Genomic DNA, 21,562 nt, shown 5'->3' on the forward strand with positions numbered 1-21,562 from the left:
TGCAGTGAGCCAAGATCATGCCATGCACTCCAGCCTGGGTGACAGAGTGAGACTCAAAAAAAAAAAAAACCCAGACAAAAGGAATGTATGCTATTTTATTCCATTTATATAAAATTTACAGGCAGGCAAAACTATTCTGTGATGTTAGAAGTCAGAATAGTGGTGCCTTTGGGGAGGATAGAAGCGCATGGCTATGTTTGATGATAATTTATTCAAATATATACTTATAACTGCACACTTTTCTATAATACATGTTTGTTATATTTCAATTAAAAAGTTAATTTTAAAAATATCAGAATATTTCAAAATCGCACATGTCACTGTTTTGCAGCTTATTTTTCTGATCAGAATGTTTGGCTCTACAGTAAAGTTCTCCTTAAATTTAAGGCAGTTTATAAAGACATCTGTAGCCAGTAGAGTTGCTAATAGGACTCAAATATTTATCTTGGTCTTCTCTACACTCTTTGACATAGTGTTATACCCATACAGAAACATGGACAGATAAATGAATGAATGGTCAGAAGGATGGAGAAGTAGTCACAGCATTTTTTCTCAAGTCCCTCCATTAATTCTGGTGTTGAAAAAGGTGACATGATAATTTTAAGAGCAAAGAACACTCTATCCTCCACAAGAACAAGGAGAAAAAGACTCTCTGGTGAATAAGATCCACCGAGAGCGATTAAATCAGAGGCCCTAGGGGAGAGGTTTGGGCACTGGTAAATTGTTTGAAGTTCCCCAGGTGTTTCTAATGTGCAGCCAGAGTTGAGAACCACTACCCTAAAGCAATTTCTAAATATGGTGCTTCAGTTTAATTTAATATATATATTTTGAGTCCGAGTCTTTCTCTGTCACCAGGCTGGAGTGCAATGGCACGATCTCAGCTCACTGAAACCTCCATCTCCTGAGTTCAAGCGATTCTTGTGCCTCAGCCTCCCAAGTAGCTGGGATTACAGGTGTGTGCCACACTCCCAGCTAATTTTTGTATTTTTAGTAGAGACGGGGCTTGACCATGTTGCCCAGGCTGGTCCAAATCCCTGGGATTCAAGCGATCCACCTGCCTCAGCCTCCCAAAATCCTGGTATTACAGGCATGAGCAACCATGCTTGGCCTAATTTAATAATTTGAAAATCTACTTGTGATATTTAACCATATGGGAATACACATTTGATGGGAGTGATAACATGTTACAGTACTTGCATAGAGTGCAGTTTGAACTGCAGAGAAGCCTTGCTTTTATCAACTGATCTCTGCCTTTAATCAATCAATCAAGTGTCACCTGGTAGCAGTGGCAGTGTCACTTGGTGGTAGCATATTTGAATTGTAGGAATGGTCTTCTGTAAGGTTAATTAGAACCTTTTGAGAACTGAATTCTGTGAAAATGAAGTCATAAGGTCACAACTGTAGCGAGTGTTAATGAATTATATGCATGCTGATGAAATTGCAAATCTATTCCCTCATGTTGTTTTCTGTTTTTACCTCATAATATGACTTAGCCTCAGCAACCAGACTTTAAAAGCATTTCAAAATCACACATTTACACACCAGTCTGGCTGGTGACCTGGAAATCCAAAGGATGATGGTAGTGGGGAAATGCTGAGGATTGTGATGAGAACTGGGCTCAGGAATTGAGAGAAAACACTGAAAAAGTAATTCGAAATCTCTAAGATCAAAGTTTCTATTGTACGTTTTTGAATGGCACACTATAATGTACATAGAACACCTTTTGGGAATTTTTTTCCCCTAGAATCATACGTTTTAAGAACTGAAGGACCTTTGAGAATCTAATCCACCCGCCTCATTTTAACAGATGAGCAAACTGCTGCCCAGAGAAGTTAAGTGACTTGTTCAAATTCACACAGCTAGGAAAGGGCAAAATCAAGGCTAAATTGTACTTCTGACTCCCGGTCCTGCACTCTTCTCACTATGACAAGCTATTTCTACTTTCTATTTAAAAGTCTCCTCCCAGTGGTTTGTGTTTCTCTAAATACGTTTCTCAATTCCTTGAAACATTTACTTAAATCCAGCTGTACTAGCAGAGCACAGTGGTTCCTGCCTGTAATCCCAGCTACTCAGGAGGCTGAGGCAGGAGGATGACTTAAGTCCAGGAGTTAAGACTAGCCTAGGCAACATAGTCTCTAAAAAAACAAAAACCAAAAAAATTAGCCAGACATGATGGTGTGCACTTGTAGATCCAGTTACTCAGGAAGTTGAGGCAAGAGGACTGATTGAGCCCAGGAGTTTGAGGCTGTTTTTAGCCACGATCGTGCCACTGCACTCTAGGCTGAGCAACAAAACGGGACCCCATCTCTACAAAATTCCTTTAAAATTAAAACAACTCTGCTTTAAAGCATTACTCCCTGCCATCTACCTAACCTCTGCACACACACACGCACAACTGTGCCACTACTCTTTTTCTACACTCCAGTGCCTAAGCGTTTAGTGTTGCTAGAGTGTGAAATTGCAGGCAGGCAACAGCAAATGGCCACAGAAACAGGTAAGCATGTGATCATGGGGTAGGAGGATCTTAGGAAGGGGCATTAGGAAATTTTTTTTTTTTTTTTTTTTTTTTTTTTTTTTTTTTTGAGACGGAGTCTCGCTCTGTCACCCAGGCTGGAGTGCAGTGGCCGGATCTCGGCTCGCTGCAAGCTCCGCCTCCCGGGTTTACGCCATTCTCCTGTCTCAGCCTCCCGAGTAGCTGGGACTACAGGCGCCCGCCACCTCGCCCGGCTAGTTTTTTGTATTTTTTAGTAGAGACGGGGTTTCACTGTGTAGGCCAGGATGGTCTCGATCTCCTGACCTCATGATCCGCCCGTCTCGGCCTCCCAAAGTGCTGGGATTACAGGCTTGAGCCACCGCGCCCGGCCCAGGAAATTTAAAGAGGCCAGGCGCAGTGGTTCACGTCTGTAATACCAGCACTTTGGGAGACCAAGGCGGCACATCACCTGAGGTCAGGAGTTCAAGACAAACCTGGCCAACATGGTGAAACTCCATCTCTACTAAAAAAATAAAAATAAAAAAAAAAAAATAGCCGGGCGTGGTGGCACACGCCTATAATCCCAGCTACCTGGGGGGCTGAGGCAGAAGAATCGCTTGAACGGGGGAGGCGAAGGTTGCAGTGAGCCGACATATCACACCACTGCACTCCAGCCTGGGCCATAGAGAAAGACTCTGTCACACACACACACACACACACACACACACACACACACACACACACAAATTAAACAGTTGTCTATATTGTGTATAGAGAATGGATTTGAAGAGGACAGAACAGGATGCAGAGAAGTTAGAAGGCTGATGCAGTGGTCAAAATAAATAATGAGGAGGTGAATTGAAATATTAGGGGAGGCGAAATTGCTGAAATTGGATTAGATATGAGGGAAAAAGAAAAGAGAGAGTCATTAATGCCAATGTGGCTTGTAGATGGTGGGGCCACTAAGAGAAAATGAGAATTTTGATAAGAAAAAGAATAGATGATAGCTTCATTCTGGGACAGGTTGACTTTGAAGTACAGATATCTGGCAAAGTGTTGGATGTATACTAATATGACACTTAGGGGAGAGCTCTGAGTTACAGTTAGGCAGACTAGTGCAGTCTTCAGGAACACATCAAGAAGCTGGTCCACACGATGCCTGGGCAAGACAGGGTTACAGGAGATAGGGCTGCAGAAACAGGCAGTGCCCAACTTTGATATTTAAGATGTTGGATGCTAGACTATGGAGTAGAACTTCATCTTTCAGGTTATGGGAGCCATTAAAGGATTGTGAGCAACAGGATAGCATTCAGAGATCTGATTTCTAGAGATGACTTGAGTGGCAGTGTGGAAGAGGAATTACAGAGAGGAAAGATGAGGGACAAATAGGCAAATGAAAAGTTATTTGAATGGAGAAGAATAAGAAATAATTAGAACTTGAATGTGTATGGCAGCAACAAGGTTGTAAGGGAGAAAACAAGTCAAATAGTACACATGGAGATAATTCATAATTCAGCAAATATATGTGGCAGAATCAAATGTATAGTCCTCTATGAATACTTGCAGCCTTCAGCCCTCCCCTAGCCTTCTAAGTAGGGATCTTGAGTCTGTTTTAAGAGGAGAGAGTGTGTGAGTGAGCTAGCTCAGCTACCATGCTGTGAAAAGTAATAGATTTTTTTAAGAAATGGGTGGATAAGAGAATTTTAGACGATTTTGCTATGTGTCATACTACATAATCACATTTTGGTATTTTGGAGGAGACTACAATAAAGATTTACATTCCTTTTTTCTCTCTCTCTCTCTCTGTCTTAATGATGCTGCACTGGGCAAACAAGGTGCTTCAGGTGGAGGCAGGTTACTTTTACACTAATAGAATGAGTAGGACCTGGTGATCAATCAAATGTGGAAAGTGATAGAAAAGGAGTAGTCCAAGATGACTCCTGGGGTGATGTCAGAAGTCTGGTGAGGTTTACTGACAAAGGGACATAGTAGGTCAGGATCAGGGAAGTGACAGCACATTCCCTCTCACCATGTTGAATTTGAGGTACTCAAGGAATGGTCAAGTGCAGAAGCCCAGCAGGGGATCACTATTCTGTGACTGGAGCTCAGGAGATGGCCCTGGGCTGGACACAGGGACTTGAGATTCACTGGCGTTATTGTGGTATTTACAGCAGCTGGATACACATTTTAAAATGAGTTGATTACAAGGCTGTGGGTAACATTCTCATTTAAGGGATGGTCTGAGAAACTAAAGCTATCATAAGGCGCTGAGTAGACACAGCCAGAGGTATGGGAGAAATCACAGGAGGTTAAGTCACTGGATTACTGGATTTAGTAATTAGATAGTGCTATGGTCTCAATGTTTGCATTCCCCAAAATTCACATTGAAATCTCCACAGTGATGGTACTAGGAGTTGGGGCCTATGGGAGGTGATTAGGTTGGCAGAGTGGAGCCCTTGTGAATGGGATTAATACCTTTATGAAAGAGTCCCCCAAAAGGCCCTTTGTCTCTTATACCACATGAAGATGCAGTTTGAAGGCACCATCTATGAGGAAGCAGGCTTTCATCAGACACCTTGATGTTGAACATCCTAACCTGTAAAACTGTAAGAAATAATAGATTTCCGTTCTTTACAAGTCACCGAATTGACAGTATTTTTGTTATAGCTGCCTGAATAGACTAAGGCAGGAGCTGACTGTTACCCTTAGCAAAGGCAATTTCAAGGAAGTGGTGGAGAAAGAATCCTGATAGCAGTGGGTGGAGGAAAGAATGAAAGAGAAATAAACATGGAATACTCCTAAAAGCAGCTGGTTTGTGAAGAGAGGAAGGATATAGGATGACATTAAAGGATGGAGATTCAGGGAAAAGGGAGGCATTTGGGTGAGGTGTTTGTTATTTATTTTGAAAATGGTTGAGACTAGAATATATTTATAAACAAAGAGGTAGAAGGGCAGATTAAATTCATAGGAGAGTTGGATATTTGTAGAAGCAAAGTCCCAGAGTATGATAGAAAGAATGGGAATTTAGTACATGAGTGCGGAGTTTATACTTAGACCAGAGGAATGAAGGGCGGACGGTTCCCAATGACAAGAAGGTGGGTGGGAAAGCTACAGTCCTGAAGGGAGTTCATGGCAGATGGCAGAAGGAGATAACAGGGAATGACATTCTGAAGTTCATAGTTCAGGTGAATAATAGGATACCATTTCCTTCAACAAACAAAGGAGGGGCTTTGAATGTCCACTGTGGTCTGTGCTAGGGGCTTGTTAATCAAGATGTGTAAGATGCTGTGACTCTCACAGTCCTCTCTGGTACTCACCTCAAAAACTACTGAAAGTTTGTCCTGCCTCTCTTTCTATATAGTCTTTCGTCCCATCTCTTTTCTTTTTCTTCTACTTGGTTACTCTCCTTTCTATATTTCTTCTCCCTCTCTCTACGCCCCCCACCACGGGCCCATCTCTACCTCTTCTCCTGACTCCCCTATCTGCACCTCTGTCTCTCAAGTTCATGGATTTTTTCCCTTCTCCCGTTTCTTGAAATAGCCAACACAAGTAAACAAAATTGTTTTTTAGCCTCTTATGTTTAACAAATAAATGTAACATAAACATGTTAAAATGTGTTTCATCTTTAAAACAAATCAGTTGAAATTGTTATACTTCTTTCTCTAAAACTAACAATCCATGAGCTTCAGTTAGCTTTGTTCTGTTGTCAATGACCTGTAATAAAATAAACCTTCCCCACCTCTGTTAGGGTTCATGTGGAAGGAAGCAGAATATTTCACCTGCACCAGATACAATGTTTATTTTGCATATACTGCTGACTCCATGAGAAAGAGCGGGCATAAATGATAGTCTTAAACACAGTAACATGTTTTACAAGCTTGCATGCATTGTACTAGCAAATAAAACATAAAGAACAAGAAACAAAACAGAAAGTGAATATCGAATCTTCATACATTTTATATTATGACTGAAACTCAAATGATGGGGAAAATTAAAATGGCCAAAAAACACGGGTTGCTTCTGCAAATTTCATGCTGTCACGAAGAACCAGTGGACTTGAAAGATAAAGGTGCAGATAAGAGAGTCAGGAGAAGTCATGTTGCCAGCCAAGAAAATCGTGTCCTCTTTGTTCTCTGATCTGGCAACAAAGAGAGTTGAAGGACTCATGTTGCCCTGGTAACAGCCGGAGACACTCCCAGACTACTGAAAGGACTCTCCCCAGCCCACACACAGTATCACAGGTCCAAACTCTGGCCAAGGACTCTCTGGCCAAAGACTCTCTGGAGCAGAAACATAACTGGGTTTGACACTCACTTTGGCTTCTTTAGGTGACTTACGGACAGAAGTTTTCAGTTCTGCTTCAGAAGAAACAATCCTCAACATTGATTATGATTTCTGTTGCAAGTAGATATATAAAAATTACATCTATTGTTGTGAGCTAAATTCTGAGCCCGGCCTAATGACAGCCTAAGTTGTGGTCATTACCTTTATAAATAGTGCTCAAATTTTATGACTTCTAAATAACACCTCTAATTATACACCCCTTGCTTAAATGTCTTGAAATGCCCTTTCTAAAGAAATCATTAATTTTAAAACAGGTATTTAATTTTTATGAAAGGAAAATTAGAGTGGAAAGAAAAAAATATTCAGAGAGCCCCAGGGGATGAAGCTAATGAGAAATCCCAGAAGTTCAAGTTCAGATGCCCAGAAATGCAGGGCACATTGGAGGGACAGGGGCATGCACCCCCAGGTGTGGGGTTTCAGCAGCCTGGGGGTCTGAGACTGCTGTGGACTTGTGTGCATGATCTTCATGGCTAAGGATGAGGCAAGAGCCAGAAAGCCAAAAGCCCAAAGTAGTCCTTATAAAACTATAGAGAAGACCACATTTGTCTTTGTGACAAACACTTGAACTGTTTCATAGGTGCTCATGGCAGACAGCCCTCTATGCTACCAATTTATGCTTCCTATCTCTTCACAATCTCCTTTCTTCAGTGCCTAGATCATTGCTGTCTTACATGGAAGAATGAAAGTATCTAATAATGTAATTCACAGTAAATTACTAATTGAAGAGAAGAAAACTTCATTATATTCTTTTGGCGGTATTTATATTTTAAAGAAGGGTCTTAGAAGGCAATGCCTAACCCAAAGGGAACTAAATCTTGGAGAATTTCAGCCAGTGTGGCAGCAATCGGGGATAGTAAGGGCGTGTTTCTGTCCCTAGCCACCATCCCATGTGGTTATCTATTCACCGTGTTCGGTAAAAAGTGACCCATTTTGCCATGGGTCCATCAAAATTATTTCAAAATAGTATCTACAATATCCAAAAGGACCTTGAACCTGGATTTCCTCTCTCCTTCAGCCCACTTCTGTTACCTAAACCCTGTGCTTGACTGTAAAATCAAGCACAAGACAGTCCCAAGGCAAAAGTGGCTACAAAAGTAAACAAACTACCTTATATAGATATGGCTTCATGGATATTTAAAGACATAAAAATAATAATCCCTTTCCCCAGTCTGGTCATTCTTGAGCATTGAAACCACCAAGTCCCCATGCAGTCTACTTCGTCAGTTTCATGGGAGGAGAACTCCCCTCACCAAAGGTGAAGCTCTCCTCGAGTCTATTTTAAGATGGCTTTCTTTTAAATAAATAATTTTTGCTCACTAACTTATGCTTTTCTCTCACTTTTCCCCTTTCCCTTCTGCCACTTACATTTCTCAGGACAAATGTTGCCTTTCACTTTGCTGCCAGCCCCTCTCAACCTCAGGTAAGTGAATGGGTTCCAAGAGTTATCAACATCCTACCCATTGGTGTTGCCTTCCTGTTAGTGAAACCATGTTACCACGGTAGAGTTAGCGTGTGGGGTTGCCCTTGACCTTTCCAAACTTGAAGTATATTCATATTCCACTTTATTCCTTGTGTTACAGGAATTTTGGACACAATATTTAATCATATCACCTTAATAGATATAAAATGGGCAGCATGCTATTTGTTTTCAGGTGTTCCTTGGTTCAACCTTCATTGAGCAAATCGTGTGCCCACTATGCACCAAGAACTTTGTTAGACTGCACCTGGTGCTGGAGACACAAAGATAAAGAACAAAGAGACACAACTTCTGCCTTTATGAACCCGATAGCTGGGAAGTGGTAGTGGGGATAGGGAGTAAAAGGCTGACACCAGATACAGAAATAATTAATTAACCTGGAAATACAATGAAAATAAGACAGATTTTAATGTTTATAATGTTATACATGTAATAAATTTGTTTCTCCTCTCATAAAGAAAGAGCCAGAATGTTGACAAAAAATATTAGGAGAATTAGATATTTTTGTTGTGCTCTGCAATTAAACCATAACCACAAATAGAATAAATACATAAAAACTTGGATTAAGTGAGGCTGTTTTTCTCGTGTCATTTCTAGTTACCTTCCTTTTTTCTTTCATAAGCTTCTGAAGACAAAACTCTATATAATAGCATGTTTGAAACAAGTTTATTTGTTGTATGTTTTCTTTAGTCTATAATATAGCTTTGGTCATAAATAGCTACTTAGGTTTTGCTTTGGAGTAGTAAAACTGGAATTAACATGGATTTGTTGTAAATATACTATAATCACTGGTGTGCTGGTAAATAGTTAACAATTGGTTTTCAGAGAGAAAGCCCTGATTTGTAGTGTTTGCCCATTTCTGTGGTGTAAATACCTCCACTATGGCTGATTTTAAGCTCCCATTGTGATGTCACTGGGAAGTGACTAATGCACAATCAGCTCTCCCAAGCCTGAATGAACCAACTCCCACACATCTTTTAAACTTCCTGTCTGTGAAAGTCTCTGCAATGCATATATACTGCCACCCAGTGGCAGGAGAGGGCCAAAGGCCCTTAATATACCACCCTCAACACTTATTGACTATTTAATTTCAAGAAATATTTTACAAGCACTAATCACTAGGTGCAAAGAGAGAAACCTAAAAAAAGGGGGGGGAATAACTTTCATTCTAACTATAGGAATAGTATAGTCTAACAGTCCTGTACAGAGCTATAATAAATATGATATACTGACCAGGTGTGGTGGCTTGCACCTATAATCCCAACACTTTGAGAGGCTGAGGCAGGAGTATCACTTGAGGCCAGGAGTTCAAGACCAGCCTGGGCAACATAGCAAGACCCTGTCTCTACAAAAACTTTAAAAATAAAAAATTAGCCGGGCATGGAATCTTGCACGTGTAGCTTTGACTATGCAGGAGGCTGAGGCAGAAAGATCACTTGAGCCCAGGAGATCAAGACTACAGTGATACATGATTGTGCCACTGCACCCTAGCCTAGGTGACAGCGTGAGACCCTATCTCTGAAAAAAAACTTAAATAATTTGCATCCAAACCCCAAACTGGACTAAAATATACTTAGAACAAACTAATAAAACAGGCCAGGCGCAGTGGCTCATGCCTGTAATCCTAGCTCTTTGGGAGGCCAAGGTGGGCGGATCACGAGGTCAGGAGATCGAGACCATCCTGGCTAACACAGTGAAGCCCTGTCTCTACTGAAAATACAAAAAATTAGCAAGGCATCGCGGCGGGCGCCTGTAGTCCCAGCTACTCAGGAGGCTGAGGCAGGAGAATGGCGTGAACTCGGGAGGTAGAACTTGCAGTGAGCCGAGATTGCTCCAGCCTGAACAACAGAGCGAGTCTCTGTCTCCAAAAAAACCTAATAAAACAAAACAAGTTCCTTGATATTGATGAAAGTCTTACTTTACTCTTAACTAGTCTCATTTTCACCTATATTTTGTATCCTCTTTGACTACAGGAAATACTTTCTTTTTCTCTAAACTCACCCAAATGATTGCACATTCTCAGATAACTTGTGTCAATCACTGTCTGCCTCTATTCCAGGAGTTAGAAGCAGGTTGCAGAAACTGGAGAGGTAGCCAGGACCCAGATAGTGATTTTTCAGCCTAAATTCCAGCCATTGCTTTGGGTATTTGTCATTCGGTTCTTTCTGGTAAAGGTGGATTGTCAGGCAGGGGTCAAAAACATTTATTTGGGGTTTAAGGTAATTTACAGATAAAGTTGTTAATACTTTCAGTGGGTGTTTACTGCTTGCACAAAACCAATTACTGTCATATATGGGAACATATATGAGGCTCATTATTGCCAACAGTAATCACAGTAATGCTCTTGAGTTACAAAGTATGGATTTCCTGGGAAACAAGAACACTCTTGGGAATTCCAGACTCCTCATCTGTTAAAGAGCCCTGTATTATATGTATTTGAGTCAAGCTCCAAAATTAAGTGGGTTCTTGGGGGTATTGCCATCTGTTATAAGGTGTGGATAGACTTCCAACTGCATCATTAATGACACTCCTTAATTCTGAGATAATTTTTCCCCATCAGAAAGCTTTGGATTATTGAGAAGGATTCCATTTTTATTGTCCTGGTACTCACAATAGGGTTAGCAAAAAAAGATGTTGAAATACAAAGTTAAGTTTTAACTTGTTTTGCCTCTCTGTACATGACAGATTTATTAGAGTCTTATTTGGGAGCCTGTTTCGGTTGCTTTTCTCAAAATCTTAATCACAGGCTTAATATAGCTTCTCAACCAATTATCATAGTTTATAATTATTTGGCAGAATTCCCCTTTCTTCATCATTAAGAACAAATTTACGGCCGGGCGCGGTGGCTCAAGCCTGTAATCCCAGCACTTTGGGAGGCCGAGACGGGCGGATCACAAGGTCAGGAGATCGAGACCATCCTGGCTAACACGGTGAAACCCCGTCTCTACTAAAGAATACAAAAAACTAGCCGGGCGAGGTGGCGGGCGTCTGTAGTCCCAGCTACTCGGGAGGCTGAGGCAGGAGAATGGCGTAAACCCAGGAGGCGGAGCTTGCAGTGAGCTGAGATCCGGCCATTGCACTCCAGCCCGGGCGACAAAAAAAAAAAAAAAAAAAAAAAAAGAACAAATTTACAACTTTGAGTTAATACAGTTTTCCAGTGGACTCGTAATCTACATGGGTAAATAGTACAACCTCTTTCAATTAAAAAATGTTTCCTAAATCTGGTGTTATTTGAAAAATACTTTTAAAAGATACCTCGACCTGCCCAAAATTGTGAACATATTTCTGGGGACTCTACATGGGACTTGATCTTTGAATCTCTGTATGTTCTCAGTATATCCCAGCCAGCAACAAGTTTCCTGATCAAAAGGGCAAAGGGGAGGATGAGTCTAGTGCAAATTCTTGCCTATGGGAAGGTGGTTAAAATTATTGAAAAACAGGCTTATCTGCTTTTCAATATGGAGTTTTTACATGTCACACTGACCACACAGAAGTGAATCTTATCACATGTTATATCTCACTTATCCTTAATTCGAAGGAGGCAGGATGCTTCTTAAACAGGAAACAAAATAAATGACTATTTCTTTTACCCTAGAAAAAGAAATAGCAACATTGCATAAAATGTTGTCTATTTTGTCTTATTTACTGCTATATTCTTAATGCCTGGCACACAGCCCTGCACAGATTTAGTTGCTCAATATGTATGAGATGAAGAGCTAACTGAACTCATTAATGGAGATTCACTGAGATTTACATATAAATTTTGTGCCTAATAGAGGAAACAATCCCATTCATGTAAATATAAATCATGTCTTTCTTTTTCTTATTCTCAGTATTTTCTATACAAGTTTCCCAAAGACGTGGACTCAGTTGTCATTAAAGTGGTGTCTGAAATGGCTTATCCATGTTCTGTTGTCTCAGTCCAGAATATCATGGTGAGTGCTGGTAACTTGCCAACCTTCTACTATAGAGCATTATATTATTCCAGAACAAATGAAGGAGAAGGGTGGGAAGCATGCCATCCTCTTACTGGGTATCTCCTTTCCAAAACTACTAAACAATGTGAACAGTATCTGTGAGTACAAGTGGGCAGACTGTTTGCAGACACTAATTTGAAGAGGCAAAGAATAGTTAAGTCTTCACCAAAATCAATAAAGCAAAGAAGGAAAGGAGGGAGGAAGCAGGGAAGGACTGTAACAAAGAACCAGGAAGACCAAGTTGTGAGCTCCACAAGAAAACTAAAATCGAACCCTACCATTTGTTCTGTTTTTAAATTTTTATTGTAACATTGGGTTCTTTCTGTCTCCTGAGGTGTTAATGAAAATTGAAAAAAGTGTTATACACTTTAAGACAATAGTTGTATAGTTCCCTTCAATATAACGTGTCTTTGACTTTAGAGGATGAGGCTCCAAGTCTTAGGAAGACTATGTCATGACTGTTCAAGGGGGGAAACTTTACCTAGTTTCTGGTTAATAAGGATCCCCTGCTCTGTGATCCAAGCAGAAAGATGCTGACAGGACCTATGTGTGGCATGACATTGCACGACATTATGTATGCTTTCCTTTTTATTCCTCATGCGTGCTGCAGTGCCCGGTGTATGATCTTGACCACGATGTGGAATTTAATGGTGTCTATCAGTCCATGACCAAGAAAGCTGCCATCACACTACAGGTGAGACATTGTTTCTGTGGGCATTGTTGCCAATGATAATGCTTGATAGATAGTGTACTGACTGAGCCAGCATCCTAAAGGGATGGCCATCCATGATGTGCCTAGGATCTCCTTCCTTTCTGATTGGTTTAAAAACTAATATGTCTGGCCAGGCACAGTGGCTCATGCCTGTAATCCCAGCACTTCAGCTGGCCGAGGCAGGAGGATCACCTGAGGTGAGGAGTTCGAGACCAGCCTGGCCAATATGGCGAAATCCAGTCTCTACTAAAAATATAAAAATTAGCTGGGCGTGGTGGTGCACCCCTGTAATCCCAGCTACTCAGGAGGCTGAGGCAGGAGAATCGCTTGAACCCAAGAGGCAGAGGTTGCAGTGAGCCGAGATCACACCACTCCACTCCAGCCTGGGCGACAAGAGTGAAACTCTGTCTCAAAAAACAAACAAACAAACAAACAAACAAAACAATTTATGTCTTCGCCAGAAATTAAAAAAAAAAAAAAAAAAAAAAAAAAAAAAAAAAAAAAGTCATTTTCTCAGTGGGCTGAACAGGACACCAGAAGTTTAGGGATGATTTTTTTTTTTTTAAAGACAGGGTTGTAGAACTATAATGGACCTTAAAGTTCATCTTGTCAACTGCACTTCATTCATGGATGAGGAAATGGGCACATAGAGAAACACACTTAGAGTAACTCAAAGCCAAGATGATAACTGAGTCCTTTGCCTCCCTAACCTAAATTATTTATTCAACTGCTGAGTGTGTCAATTTTTGAAAAGTTATTTATCATTAGATTCTAAAATAAAAATTTAACATGTAAGCATTAGTTATTAAACATAGGCTATACACATATTATTTGTATGGTGCTTATTAAGTTCTAAGCACTCAAATAGGCACAAAATTGATTGAAATCAGAAATGTATATCTATTTACCTTAATTTCTTGGATATAACAATTATCTCAGAGTGGATAATCTGGAGTAGACCACAGGTATGTGAAAGTCCTTTCCAAGGAGTTAGAGGGCAGGGGTGAACTTTATTTTTCTTCTCTTTCCTCTTTCTTTCTGCCCCCACCCCCAGGGACTTTCTCCCTTCTAGCTCTTTCTTACTGCCTATCATAAGGTTGTTATGTCTTATGCAGAAGAAGGATTTTCCAGGTGAGCAGTTCTTCGTGGTATTTGTGGTAAAGCCTGAAGATTATGCCTGTGGAGGATCTTTCTTCATCCAGGGTAAGAGCTAGTGAGGAACACTTGGCTACTTAGAAAAACCTGAAGGAAGGGAACGAAAGGGAAGCTGAAACCTCCCTCTAGTTCCCACTAAGCAAGGGTTGGTTCCATCAGTATGACTGGGAAAGGCATCTGAGAGATACTTGAGAAAAAAGCAAAAGATAGAAAGTAACAGATCTAAAGGTATTATTGATACTACAAAATGTCATTTAGTGCATTTCATCTTTTTGAAGCATTGTATTCCCTCAGACCATGGAAGATAAATTCACTCGGTTGGCCCATTACTCAACAAATATTTGCTACCACGAAGTAATGATCTTATACAGCGATCAAAGTACATTTCCTAAGATGGGTTGGTAGCCAGTAGCCGTGTAGCTACTTACATTTATCAGTAGTCATCATTTCCACAATGATGGAAAAGAAAAATTCAGCATTCTCCATCTCAGTTGCCAAAAATTTTACCTTGAAAAATAGTAAGAAAGCCAACTGCAACAACTTATCCCAATAATAAGGGGTATGGGAGCTCTTAGGCATAGTACAGATAGTTATGGTTAACTACCCAGTAGCTACCTTAAGGGCAGAATAGGCTGATGATTGAAAATGTAGACCACTAGCCAGTGATTAACCACATGTGACCAACACAAAGTGTGTTTGCTGTTGATTGTAACATCATTTCCTTGGTATGAATGTTTAGGTGAAATTTCTCCTAGTATGTTCTTTAACCTCTTAATTACATGGCTCCAAAATTTTGCTAATGTCAAATATTCCTTGGTAAACTACAAGCCCTTCCATGACTATATAAGAGGGAAAAAATTGTACTGGCTAGAAACATACAAACCAAAGGAAGAGGTAGCTTCTGTTTTCACAGCTGTTTTCTTCACATGTCTGTGGATATCAGGGGAAGGGTTCACCCCTCTTCACTGGAGAAGGGAGGCTGCAATCTTATTTGCATCTGTTAGTGACACCAAAATGCACACAAGCAAAGGCCAAATTGACAGTCTAATGCTAGCCTCCTTAACCAAAAGGGATTTCAGATGGTTTGAAGGTTTGGGGGTTAGATATTCCTCCAGTTCTTGCTAAAATAAGATTCAGCAATCAGAGTTAATTCTGGACGTTTTTTGAACAATTGTTCAGACAAGAGACCCAAAAAATCATTATCTGATTCATTGTGTTTTGTTCTTTTTTTATTTTTTTTTTAAACCAGAAAAGGAAAACCAGACCTGGAATCTACAGCGAAAAAAGAATCTCGAAGTGACCATTGTTCCTTCCATTAAAGGTCAGTGTTGGCTCCAGAACGCATTGGAGAGATTCCTGTGTCGGAAAATCAGTCATATCATTTGATATTACTGTCATCTTTCCGAGAGAATTATCATAAGAAAAGTAAACTGTATTTACCTTAGAAATAGAAAAGGGAATCAGAGCATTTTGTTACATCCCTCCTAAAAACAAAGGGACCTCAATCGTGAAGTTGTAGACAGGCAGTCCCTTCCCAGCTTCTACTGGGAAGTCATCACTGTGAAAGGTAGCTATTGTGGATAATGTCTGGGGACCTCCAGTAGCAGTTTTGCTATGAATAAAAATTTCTTAGGACTTAAGAATCAATATGATGGAGGGCAGCCCTTTAATCTGTCCTGTCTCAGACAGAGTCTTCTTTTCTGCAGAGGACGACCTGACCAAAGTTGTTTCTCTCCCTTCAGAATCTGTTTATGTGAAATCCAGTCTTTTCAGTGTCTTCATCTTCCTGTCCTTCTACTTGGGATGCCTGCTTGTTGTGTTTGTTCATTATCTGAGGTAGGTCAATCACTTCCAGAAATGTTAATCCCCTGTGCCTGTCTCTGTGTAACGCTTGGAGCGCAGACTTGACAGCCATATTGACTGGCTTCAAATCTCCCTCAGCCACTAGCGGTGTGACCTTGGATACCTTGTGACCTTGGAGACGTTGCTCAACTCTCTGTGCTTCAGTTTCCTCATCCATAAAATGAGATAATAATTTACCCCGCAAAATGTACAACTGCAGTGTTTATATCAATAACACACACGTAATAGATGCTGGTAGAGTGTCAGTTATTTTCCTAGTTAATTAAAACTCAACAAAAAGGCAACATGTATATTTTTTAGACTAGAAAATACTCACTGTAGATGGTCAGTTTTTCCTAACATGTAGATTTAGAAACAGCTTTAAACATTCTATCAAAAAGTAAATGTAATGCCTAAAATAAATTTTGAGGTGCAACAAAAAGCAGGAGTAATGTTCTTTGATACAACATTACCAAGTGTTTTCCTGCTATTGTAGCATCGATTTTCCAGTAAAATGCCCCTTGGGGGGAAAAAGGAGGTAATTGTGCTGTAATTTGACCAAGGAAATTTCCCTTGCCAAGAGTTTGGAGCCTCTAATGACACAGGGCTTTCCTTCCCTCTCTCAGCGGCATTGAACCTTGAGAATTCCGTTCTTTGTGGCGCTCTCTGTGACACAGCTACAAAAGAATGGCAGGAGATTTACAATAAACAAATGTTCTTTCTCTTCTTGAACATGTAAAGAAAACAAAGCCAGCATGAAGTTTTGAGACTATTTGCAAAATGAACTCCATCCATGGAAAGATTTCATGGCTACCTCAGTGATACAACTACATATCTTAAGAATATGGGTCTATCTCTGTCTCAAAAAAAAAACTGCCTCGATGACCTGGATGAAACTTTTGAGTTCAGATATTGCCTTCAAAAACAGTAGATGACTGCTGGCCAAATCTGGGATAATTTGAACACCAAAATTATTAAGAATAATGAATTATAGACCATTGGAAAAAATAAAAATGTCTGAGTCCCTGTTGATAAAGGAAGGAAGGGTCTAAACACTTGTGGATACACATTCAGTGATTCAACAAATTTACGAAAACAGCTACCCATTTGGTAAAGGAGCCATTAGCAGATACTGGTAGTAGAAGGGAGAAAGAACTCTTGACTACAGCAAAATGCCAAAAGCTGGCTGGTAAATATAGAGGCGTGCCGGAGTTGGAACATCATCATTTTGCAAACATCATATTAAAGACTAGATTTGCTTAAGAATCATCGATGAATGCCAAATCTAACATGCAGAAATCTGATGAGGATGAAGATGTGTGCATGGCCTTAAAATGTATCCTCACAAATTGCTTAGTAGTTAAAGTGGAAAAAATACTAGATATACAGTAAGAAATCAAGCATATTGACAGGGTGATCAAAATTAATATCACCAAGGAGAAGGTGGACATTGTGTGCCTCCAGATGTGACACTCTGAGAAGGACACAATGTCACTTTTGCACCATTCCAGAAATGCATATTTGGAATCTAATCATGTGGAAAAATCAGACAATCTCCAACAATAAACATTCTATTAAAATGGGTCATAAAGGACAAAGAAAATTTATAAAAGTATTCCAGATTGAAGGAGACTAAAGGTATGTTACAACTAAAGACAATACCTGATCTCAATCAGGATCTTACATTACACTAGCAGAAAAATATACAATAAAGGATATTATTGAGTCAATTGACAAAACTGGAATACAGATAGTAGAGTAGATAAGAATATCACATCAATGTTAAATTTGTGAATTTGATAACTATTGTGGTTATGTAAGAGAATTTTTTTTTTGAAATATTTAGGAATAAAAGTTCAGGTCTTGGTTGTATGCAAGTTACTTTCAAATGGTCCAGGAAAAAAAGTGTGTATATATGTGTGTGTGTATCTTGATACGTATATATCATATATATTACATCTTCATGGAGAGAGTGATAATGATCAAAGCAAATGAGGTAATAAGCTAACAATTGGTTGAATCTATTTAAAGGGTATATTGGTATTCTGTGTTCTTATTCTTGCAACTTCTCTATAAATCTGAAATTATTTTCAAATAAAAGTTAAAAACAAAACCCCCAGGCTACAGGTGAATATTATACCTGGAAAGTATACATTAGCTGATTAGCAGCTCACTTAATTTATCAAATCAGAGTTACTAATATTTAGCAGGTACTTGCTGTGAGCCAAGCATTGTGCTCTAATTAGCTTCTTCTTGATGTTTGCTTGCAAACTCCTTTTAGTGTCAAACTCTTTCATTCACTGAAAGAAAGCAGCGTATGATACATTTGAAAGAAAGCATGGTTCCATTTGCCTTTCATGGCAAGCGCTCTAAGTAGATTATCTCATCTGATGCCCCCCAACAGTGGGTACTATTATTATCACCAAGTGACAGTTAAGGAAATTGAGGCACAGAGGGGTTAAGCAATTTTACCAAGAATTCACAGCCAGTAAATGAAGGAGCTAGGATTTGAACTCAGGCAGTCTGGATCCAGAGCCTTAGGCCTGAAGCAGGCTGATCAAAGTGGGTCTAGAGTGGTCAAGCCCTATGAGAGATGACAGTGCTGACCAAGAATGCCAGACCAAAAGCCTGGCACCCCAGCAAGGATCTAAGTTGAAAAAGGGTCCAAAACGCTTCCAATTTTGCCTTGGATGAGATCCAATATCATGGAAAGAAGTTCCTCTGTTATGCCTCTCATGGGAAGACTGTCTCTACTCCTGATGTTTTAGATTTTAGAAAACTGGAGTGTTCCTTTTTGGTTAGCTAGTATGCATAGTTAACATACAAACAGACAAGTTAAGCTAATAGCTGGTTATCAATCGCTCTAAAGTTGTTATTTAGCCAACTAAGGCAAACAGTTTTTTTAAGCTGTGGTATAAGGCTCTATGGAAACTTCTAGCCGCAGATTATTTTGCTACAGTCAAATGCACAGCTTAGATTTCTCCAAATATAGACAAAGTGGAAATAGAAATGCCAAATGTAAGAACTATTTGGCATTCTAAATAGAAGAATACACTGAGGGGAAAAAATGCTCTCATAGGAGAACTTTTCCTTCATTAAGCAAAATAACAAAGTTTTCTGTAAAACCATATGAAGCTAGTCATCTCAGGATAATGCCAGTTACTTGATGAGTCCCTTAAACCCTATTACGAGTACCTATGGGGTTTGTAGTACATGCTATGAGATCAGGATAAAAAACATTGATCAGAGACATGGCCTCTGCCATCGGGGAGGTAAGAATCCAAAGCATCTTCATACTGTATTAGCCTGAAACTAAACACTATTCCCTTCCCATCCTCCAGCCTCAGTCCATTAAACATGTTTATGAAGCCCCCCACGATGAATGTGCAGGTCCTGGGCCAAGCACTGCATACTTGTTCTCTTATTTGTTCTTCGCAATCACATTGCCAGACATTGAATCCAAACTGCCCAATCCAGAATACTCATCCTTCCCTTTGATTCTTGTATTCGTTATCTATTACCACAATAATGCTACAAATTATTTATTTATTTATTTATTGAGATGGATTCTCGCTCTCTCGCCCAGGCTGGAGTGCAGTGGCGTGATCTCGGCTCACTGCAAGCTCCACCTCCTGGGTTCACGCCATTCTCCTGCCTCAGCCTCCCGAGAATGCTACATTAAAAAATAAAATAAAAAAATCTGTGGCACACAGCAAAACATGTTAAAGCTTGCTCACAAATCTATGGGTCAGCTGGGTGGTTCTGCTAATCTGGGCTGGGCTGAGAGATCCCAGGAGGGTGTGATCAGAGAGTGTGGTCCACTGGCGGATCAACTAGGAGCTAGCTCTTCTGGGCTGGCCTCAGCTGCGCTTGTCTGTCATCCTGAAGCAGGCTAGCTGGGGCTTATTTGTTTCCAAGAGAGACAGCAGAAGAGTGCAAGCCCTTCTGAAGATGCAGGTTCAGAATTAACACAATGTTACTTCCCCCTCATTCAATTGGCCAAAATAAGTCATGAGGGTAGTCTAGATTCAAGAAATGAAGATGTAGACTCTACCTTTTGGTTGAAGGAGCTGGATACAAGGTGAGGTGCAGCCATTTTGCAATCAATCTAGCACAGCCCTCATTTGCTATTTTTTCCTTTATTCACTAGATACCACCTGCCTTATCGTAGCTTTGTAAATCATTTAACTCCTCTAATGAAAAATTTTGTCAGTTCCAAAATCTAGTGCAATCATGGGTAAAGCCTGTTAATACAAACACATAATCAAAACATCATTTTCTGTAAGTACATACAATTGCTTTCCAGTCAGTTGTTAACTAAAATTGTTAAAAAGGAACTTCACCACAGCCTCATTTGCCAGTTATGAGAGTCAGGCCAAATCACAACCTCCCTCTTTTTTTTTTTTTTTTTTTTTTTTTGCTGTAGTCTTTTGCCCTGTCGCCCAGGTTGGAGTGCAGTGGCACGATCTCAGTTCACTGCAACCTCCACCTCCTGGGTTCAAGCAATTCTCCTTTCGCAGTATCCTGAGTAGCTGGGACTACAGGCACGTGCCACCATGCCTGGCTGATTTTTCTATTTTTAGTAGAGACAGGGTTTCACCATATTGGTCAGGCTGCTCTTGAATTCCTGACCTCAGGTGATCCACCCACCTTGGCCTCCCAAAGTGCTGGGATTACAAGCGTGAGCTACTGCATCTGACCAACTTTTCTCCTTAAAGATATGTGTCATTCATTCAACAAATATTTAGTGATCATCTTCTATGTGTCAGCTATATCCTAGAAGTTGGAGATACATTATAGTGAATGAAACAGTATATATCCCTGCTGTGATAGAGCTTACATTTTAGAGGGAAGAAATATAAAAGCAAGTAAGCAATTAATAAAGAAAATCATTCCAGGTACTGACGGAAAAAATACAGTGGTATGATAAAGAACGATTGGATTGGAGAAGCTACTTTCGACTAGATTTGGTTGGCAGGGAAGGTCTCTCATAACCAAGACCTGAATGGCAAGAAGGAGCCAGCCATGGAAGGATCTGGGGAGAGAGTGACTGAGGTTGAGAACAAAAGCCAAGGCCCCCTGCCATTCAGGAGTTTGGTGTGTCTAGGAACAAAAGAGCTATGAAGAGAAGTTCTGCAACCAAATATACCAAAATCAGGATATGCAACTTCTAGAGTTCCCATCTGGAAGTAATAAGAGAATGTACCAAAACATGGGCATTTCTGGTCCCCAAGTTTCCTCTCACACCCTCCAACCTTTTTTGGAGAGAATAATTCACATTTTAGTTTTTGATGGACATTCCCAAATGGTATAGTTTGTTTGTTAATAATGACTTTATTGAGATATAATTCATAGACCATAAAATTCACCCCTTTAAAGTACACAATTTTGTGATTTTTAGTATATTCACAGTTGCATAAACATCCCATGATCTAATTCAGAATGTTTTCATCATTCCAAAAAGTAACTCCAAGTTTAACAAGATTGCATGAGATCAATATACAAAAAAACATTTGTATTTCTCTACACTGGCAATGAGCAATCCAAAAATAAAATTAAGAAAACAATTCGATTTACAAAAA

General features: G+C 39.9%; 1 protein-coding gene across 3 annotated transcripts in view; it reads left to right on the forward strand.

Moving 5' to 3' along the window:
• SIDT1 (SID1 transmembrane family member 1) overlaps positions 1-21,562 on the forward strand; it is a 97,597-nt gene that overhangs the window by 31,919 nt on the left and 44,116 nt on the right. The window contains exons 4-9 of one of the 3 annotated variants that reach the window (XM_030941182.1): positions 8,192-8,237; positions 12,128-12,229; positions 12,882-12,965; positions 14,099-14,186; positions 15,388-15,459; positions 15,845-15,974. In XM_030941182.1, coding sequence (XP_030797042.1) covers positions 8,192-8,237; positions 12,128-12,229; positions 12,882-12,965; positions 14,099-14,186; positions 15,388-15,459; positions 15,845-15,974 — 522 coding nt within the window. Of the gene's footprint in view, positions 1-8,191; positions 8,238-12,127; positions 12,230-12,881; positions 12,966-14,092; positions 14,187-15,387; positions 15,460-15,844; positions 15,975-21,562 lie in introns of those variants that run through there. The other 2 variants (XM_010361023.2, XM_030941194.1) reach the window with 2 other exon arrangements.

Source organism: Rhinopithecus roxellana, chromosome 1 (genome assembly GCF_007565055.1).
Source record: "Rhinopithecus roxellana isolate Shanxi Qingling chromosome 1, ASM756505v1, whole genome shotgun sequence".
NCBI classification, from domain to species: domain Eukaryota; kingdom Metazoa; phylum Chordata; class Mammalia; order Primates; family Cercopithecidae; genus Rhinopithecus; species Rhinopithecus roxellana.